The 7,500-nt window shown below is 44.5% G+C and overlaps 1 protein-coding gene across 1 annotated transcript in view; it reads left to right on the top strand.

Moving 5' to 3' along the window:
- The window catches only part of LOC143040417 (protein Wnt-5b-like), a 136,513-nt gene that overhangs the window by 12,227 nt on the left and 116,786 nt on the right, over positions 1-7,500 (top strand). Inside the window, exon 2 of the mRNA XM_076211479.1 lies at positions 2,671-3,390. Within this exon, the coding sequence (XP_076067594.1) occupies positions 2,699-3,390 (692 nt within the window). The 5' untranslated portion in view covers positions 2,671-2,698. The remainder of the gene's footprint in view (positions 1-2,670; positions 3,391-7,500) is intronic.

Below are 7,500 nucleotides of genomic sequence, written 5' to 3'. Positions count from 1 at the left end.
GAAACCATAAGGCCTGCACCAGGTAGATCTATGTTCATTAACACCACTTGTCCCCATCCATAGTTATCTAACCTCTCAAAAATAAATAGATAAATTGATAAATAAATAGATAGATAAATGCTCACTACATGTGTGTGAGTGCGCGCGCGGGCGCATGTCTGGGTGTGGATGATTCACCACGGGATATGATCACGTGTTCGACTCGTGATCTACAGCTTTTATTCACCCCGATGAGAGTTCAGGGCTCTTATTTGGCCCGTCTATAGCTAATGTTGTGACCTTACAAACAACACCCCCTCCCCAACTCCTTGCCCACCAGAGTTGGAGTGCCGGCTCGCACTGCAGCAATGCTGATTTTTTTCCAACCCTGGGCGAAACTCGAAATCAGATCGCTGATTTGTGTGTGTGTGTTTTCGTTTGTGTATGCATGCATGTGTATGTGTTTTTGTTTGTGTGTGTTTTCGTTTGTGTGTGCATGCATATGTATGTGTTTTGTGTGTGTATGTGTTTGTGTACGTTTGTCTTTATGTACATGTAAATCCGTGCATCTTTGGTTGTGTTTGTACGTGTATATGTTTGTGTTTGTCTGTGTGTATATTTGTGCAAGCGTGTGTGCGATAGTATGCATGCATATGTATGTATTTGTGTGTGTGTGTGCATGTATGTGTTTGTATACGTTTGTTTGTATGTAGATTTGTGCAAACGTGTGTATGATAGTATGCATGCATATGTGTGTGTTTGTGTGAGTGCACACGCACTCGCACGTGTTCGTGTAAATAAGTGTGTATTTAAGTGTGCAGGTGTCTGTCAGTTTGTGTGTGTGTGTGCGTGTATGTTTGTGTCTTGTCACGGACTTGTGTCTTCCTGGAATTCGCGTGCGACAACTGAAGCATTTAGGATCAAGAGAGAGAAAAAGGGGCAAAGAAATCACTGAAAATATAATGTTTTGAATTTTAACTTGACGTCTAAAATAACACTAACAGTATGTAGCAAAATTAACTATTATCTTTTTATGCAAGAGAATAACAAAACAATTTACAAGGTTTGTCATTGCAAAACAAATGAGTGAATGATTAAATGAATAAATAGATGAAAAGATAGATAACTCCAGTGAATAAGACAAGACCTTTTTGATCAGAAACATGCTGAAAGGTAACTCTAAAGGCTTGGTCTAGTCTAGCTCGCACAACGTACAATAGTTTATAATTTATATTTATTCTTTGGCATTTTTTCTTCTCTTAAACTTTCCATGAGACTTTCTCCCGCTTAAAAGGGACATGCACCTATCCCATACCCATCCATCACCCTTTTTACTCATTTCTTTTATCTTAGCGTAATATATACCGGGTATATGTGTGTGTATATATATGATAGCCTAGTTGGTAAGTCACTACCACACTTGTCATGAGGATGCTGGGTTCGAGTCCTTGGCAGTACCGCATTTCAATTTCTGTATGTCGGTCTTTGATGGCTTAGAATTAAAGGGCATTGTGGTTGTTGATATATATATATATATATATATATATATATACACACACACACCCATATATATATATACATACACACACACACACACATATATATATATATATATATATATATGTGTGTGTGTGTTTGTGTATATATATATATTGTATATATATATATATATATATATTATATATATATATATACATATGTGTGTGTGTGTGTGTGTGTGTGTGTGTGTGTGTGTGTGTGTGTGTGTGTGTGTGTGTGTGTGTGTGTGTGTGTGTGTGTGTGTGTGTAATTTGTTGTACACGCATCATACAGTAATATCAAAGTAATATCATAATTCCAAGGGTTTTAGTACATTTTTTAATACGAAACTGCGTACAAAACTCTTAAATCAAAACGTACGTAGGGAACAGTGATATCGTAAGGTGAAATTGGAAAAAAAAACGTTCATTCTACGTGCATCCAAACGTTTCGGGTGTGATTACATATTGTTATGTCCATGTTTACAAAAACTCAAAAATGCGTGCAAGTGTGTGTGTGTGTGTGTGTGCGTGTGTGTGTGTTTATCTAATTGTGGTATACAAAAGAGGAGTAGCACTTATGAAGTCCTGTTTCACTCTTCAGTTAAATATACCTAGTTTCAGACTGTATTTACCTAGCATGTGTGTGCGTGCGTGCGCCCGAGTGTTTGTATTTACACCAAAACCTCAAAATCCACACCTATTGGCTTACGTTCGGCGAATCGCCTTGCTTCTTCCTTATTTCTATGTATTTTTATATCAATGTATTAGGTTTTTCAAGAGGTGTGTGTGTGTGTGTGTGTGTGCCTGTGTGTGTGCGCGTGCGGGCGTTTGTGTGCCTCTGTGTGTGTGTGTGTGTGTGTGTATGTGTGTGTGTGTGTGCGCGCGCGTTTGTGTGTGTGTGTGTGTGTGTGTGTGTGTGTGTGTGCGCGTTTGTGTGTGTACGTACGTGCATGTGTACTTGTATGTAAAATAACCTGCAACCATGCCATGAATAATATAAAACCCGTATCCTGCCCGCCATTGATATAGTACTATTTCTCCTTACGAAGACCTCTTTCCTGGCTATGTTGGGGCCTCCGTGTTGACATCTGAGACCTTCATGATATGTGGGGCTCTTGTTGTCCCGATTCTTCGTTCTTACTCACTTCGTTTTCTTTTCTCTTCTTTCCAGAGATGGTCGAGGAGTAAGCGCCACCACAATGGGAACAACGGCAACCCCAAGACAAACTTCATCCTCTTCCTCTTCCTCTCCCTACCTCTCCTCATCCCACTCCCATTCCTCTCCTTCATCATCATCCTCTTCCTCCTCCTCGCCCACCTCTTCCTCTTTCCCTTCTTACCCCTTTTGTGATCCATCCTCCCCATGCACTCCATGCCCCTCTTCTTCCTCTTCCTCTTCTCTATCTTCCTCAAAACCCAGAAGTTGGATTTCCTCACGTGATCCCCTTCTCATCGCACCCTCCAGTTGTTCCTCCTATCACCCACAGACTTCCACGACTACACCCGTTCCATCTTGCGCCCCTCCACCCACGCCCAATTTACCACCTCCTCTTAACGCAAATAACACTTCTTCATCTTCTTACTCCTCCTCTTCCTCCACCTCCTCCTCTTCCTCCTCCGCCTCTGATGTCCCTCGTCGTCACCCCAGATCGGCTTCCAGCAAAAGTCCCAGCAACGGCCTGTCGCCCCAGCAGACCCACTTCCACCATCACCACCTTCATCACCACCATCTCCACCACCATCACCAACCACGGGGCCCCCGGGCGTTCGCCACCGGGGTCCTCCGGCAGCGGTTTCTGCCCCAGGTCGTGGAACACCCTGTGGGGCTTTTGGTGGCCACTTTCCTTCTGGTCCTGAGCCTCGCTCATGCGCGCTTCGTCGGATCTTGGATGTGAGTACCTACTCTTAATCTCTTTGGTGTCTTGGAGGACCGCAAAGACTCCTTTGTGGGACGTCTTTTCGGAAGGGTTTGATCAACTGGGATATTGGTCGACAGGGACCCCAAGTCCAACGCTCTGTTGAATATATCTTCTAAAACTCGTCGTCATCTTACCTTTATGAAGTAAATTCATTCACCTTTGCCCCAATGAATGTGCTTTATCTATACGGAAACCATTTGATTCCCCCCCACGACAGGGACCCCGAGTCCAACCCTTTGTTGAATATATTTTCTAAAACTCGTCGTTATCTCACCTTTATGAAGTATATCCATTCACCTTTGCCGCAATGAATGTGCTTAATTACTACGGAAACAATTTTATTTTTCCCCCACGCCACTTTGATAGCCAGAGAGAAGTAACCGATTGGATTCGGTATGAAGACAGTGGTTCCCAAACTGGGGGTGAATTACCCCCTAGGGGAGGTAAAAAAAAATCCTGGGGTAATGGAGGGGTGACAAAAAGATCAAGAAAACATTGCTGTACCCGGCATTAGGAGTAATGTTAAATTAGTACTTGTAGTTGTAAATTTGAAAATAAAAGTTCAGGAACCACAGAAGTAAGGTGTTAACACGCCCTTCTTGTGTGTTCATCACTAAAAATGAGAATTCATGAGTAAATTCGCCTGTTAGAAGACAATGTCCAGGACGGTAAAAGTTGTAAAGTACTGTCACCTAACTCACTTCCCACTCTCATGAAGTGGGAAGTGAGAAACCCCTGGAAGGTCCAGCCCGATCAATTGCGGCAAGCCGATGGGTTCTTTAGGCCGATGTTTAGGTCGCCTCCTGGCCTGACCAAGGTGGGGAGGCGACCAAATTTATATACGTACATATATATATTGTGCTATGACCTCCAGGCTAAGGACCATTGGTCTGAGGTCCCCCGAAGAGAATTGATGTCTGAAGGAGGACCAGTCTGGTCTGTGCGGACGACCCGAGTGGCGACTTCGGTAACTCACCTTCGAGAACGTTGGTGTATCTTCGTTCGCGGCGGAAAGGTCGCTGAAATGGTCGTGGGAGACCAGTACACTTTCATCGAAGTGACCCGTTTTTTCTTCTTCTTCTTCTTCTTCTTCGGCGAATGCGTGCGCATGACGGACACCTCCGACATGTTGTGGTTACGAGAGGCGCCGCATCGGCCGCATGTGTTATGTTACCTGCCGAGAGTGGTTTACCTGCCGAGGCGGTTTTCCTTGTGAGCGACATGCGTGTGTCTCAACTCTTGTAGAAAAAAATCGACCGAGATCGTTGTCAAAAACACGGGGCTTCTAGTAAACCTGGCAAGTTTTCGAAAACAAACTACATCCAGAAAATCGGTGGTAGACGTGTTGTGCTTCAGTTGTAGAACTTGTTGAGCGGTGATTTTTGTTCTGCTGAACTACAGTGATCTGCTGCTTCAGCTGTGTCGTCTTGCATCAAACTCCCCGCGCGTCAGCTATGTGTGAATAAGTCGCGGATAGATTCGAATATTCGAACGATTTAGCGGAACCTTGGACGGAGTTCGTAAAATGCACCATGCCCACGAACTCTGCGTTGGCCCCTGGAATACTCCCTTTGCCCGAGGAATATTTCGTTGATGGGCAGGCACGAAGGGTATTGGACAGTTTTGGTCTAGAGCAGTGGTTCTTAACCAGTGGGGAATTCCCCACTGGTGGGGAATGGCGGCGTTGCCACGTGGGGACTGACCGGTCGGACAGAAGAACCACTGTCTTTTTTTTTTAATTTATGTGTTTTTGTTTCTTTTTGTTTGTTTATCTAATATATGCAAACAAAAATTAAGGGCCATAAAATGGCACAAAAAAGCAAAGCGTATATCTACGTACTAAACACTGCTTGGGTTAAAATCGAATTTGTCAAAGACCAATGCTGTGGTGGGAAATAGAGAGTTGGCTCACTAAAAAGTGGGGAATTGGAGAAAAAAGATTAAGAACCCCTGGTCTAGAGCGAACTCTGCGTTGGCCCTTGGAATAATCTCATTGCCCGAGGAATATTTCGTTGATGGACACACACGAGGTATATTGGACAATTTTGGTCTAGAGCGAACTCTGCGTTGGCCCTTGGAATAATCTCATTGCCCTAGGAGTATTTCGTTAATGGACACACACGAGGTATATTGGACAATTTTGGTCTAGAGCGAACTCTGCGTTGGCCCTTAGAATAATCTCATTGCCCGAGGAATATTTCGTTGATGGACAAGCACGAGGTATATTAGACAGTTTTGGTCTAGAGCGAACTCTCCGTTGGCCCTTAGAATAATCTCGTTGACCTAGGAGTATTTCGTTAACGGACACACACGAGGTATATTGGGCAATTTTGGTCAGAGCGAACTCTGCATTGGTCCTTGGAATAATCTCATTGCCCGAGGAATATTTCGTTAACGGACACACACGAGGTATATTGGGCAATTTTGGTCAGAGCGAACTCTGCATTGGTCCTTGGAATAATCTCATTGCCCGAGGAATATTTCGTTGATGGACAAGCACGAGGTATATTGGACAGTTCTGGTCTAGAGCGGCCGCTGATATGAGACCTCAAAATGGCGAACTGGTGTTTTTGGAGGAGGCTACGGAGCTGCAAAAATTTTAATTCCTTGAAAATTATGATGACGCATGTCGAAATTATTTACGGAGGAATTGTGCGACAGGATAAAGAAAAACTTGCCAATCATCTTCGGTGAGACGTGAAGATGGGGGTCTAACTCCGTAGAGAGAGAGAGAGAGAGAGAGTGAGTGGGGGGCGGTGATGTGGCAAGACATTCTATTTTCATTTTGTCGTCTTATGAATTTTTTCATCATCTGTTTATATGCAGTGGGAGGGATCTCTCTTTACAGAGGTGGAGGAGAGTGAGATATGCTTGAACAGAGAGGAGTGGAGAGATGTGGTCAAGTGTCATAATGACTGACAGACATTTGTCCAACAGGGGGAGGGTGAAAGGATGTTTGTTGGTATGATTAAGATATTTGCCTCCTGAATGTTGGTGCATAGGCTTTCTTCGATAAGCCTTCCTAACTACAAGGGAGAACTATAGTGTGTGTGCGTGTGTGTGTGTGTGTGTGTGTGTGTGTGTGTGTGTGTGTGTGTGTGTTGTACATGTATGTGATCTGCGAATTCGGGAGAATGCACTCCGTAGGTTTCCTCTTCAAATTTACCAGGATTGCGCAAGCAACACTTATCAAGGTCACGCGGTAGTAGCTCACTTGGGCTCTGTAGAACAGTTAACAACTTTGTAATGCACACTGTTATCACTGCGCTACACTAAACACTCGTATAGTATAACTATGTACATAATGCGATAAGATACAGACACGCGCTCGCGCTTGCGGATAAAGTAAACGACTTGGGGTACGTGGTACAGAGTTGGCGGGCACGTACATACGAACGAACGCTGTTGTTTGTGTCGCGAAGATGTGACGACAGTTTGGCAGGCGTTACTTACGCACGAACGCACTCGCTAAGGACATGTGGAGGCGCGCGTGAACGTATGTGGTCGGTCACATTAATATGCGATGTCTACACAGCAGCGTGCTCAGGAGGGGAAGCGAGGGGTGGTGGCCCCCGGGCATCCAATCAGATCATTTGGGGCAAAGAACTAGAATTGGTTTAGCCTACTTATATCTAAATCGAATAAAGTGTTCGTTTTATGTTTCAATTGTGTTTACATATTCGAAATGTCTTCCTTTCTCATAAAAAGTTCTGAGTATTATGAGGCCTTAGACTTTGGGGCATTATAATCAAGGAATTAGTCCCGGGAGGGGGGGGGGGTTACCCCACTTCTGCACGTTAGTGGACATTGTCACTCGTCCGCATGTGAATCGAAGCTGTTGTGGGTAATCATGAAACTACACGCTACATTAGCTGCTTGAAAGCATGGGGGGATATCAAGCACACACACACACACACGCACACACACACACACACACACACACACACACACACACACACACACACACGCACACACACACACACACACACACACACACACACACGACACGATGGCGCAGTCGTAGCGTTCGCGGCCGCCACTACGGAAGTCCGGGTTCGAATTCCGCTCATGGCTGAAATAAT

This window comes from Oratosquilla oratoria, chromosome 28 (assembly GCF_046742065.1).
Source record: "Oratosquilla oratoria isolate Oo_2021 chromosome 28, ASM4674206v1, whole genome shotgun sequence".
In the NCBI taxonomy this organism is placed as follows: domain Eukaryota; kingdom Metazoa; phylum Arthropoda; class Malacostraca; order Stomatopoda; family Squillidae; genus Oratosquilla; species Oratosquilla oratoria.
This window is presented reverse-complemented; position numbering and strand designations above follow the sequence as displayed.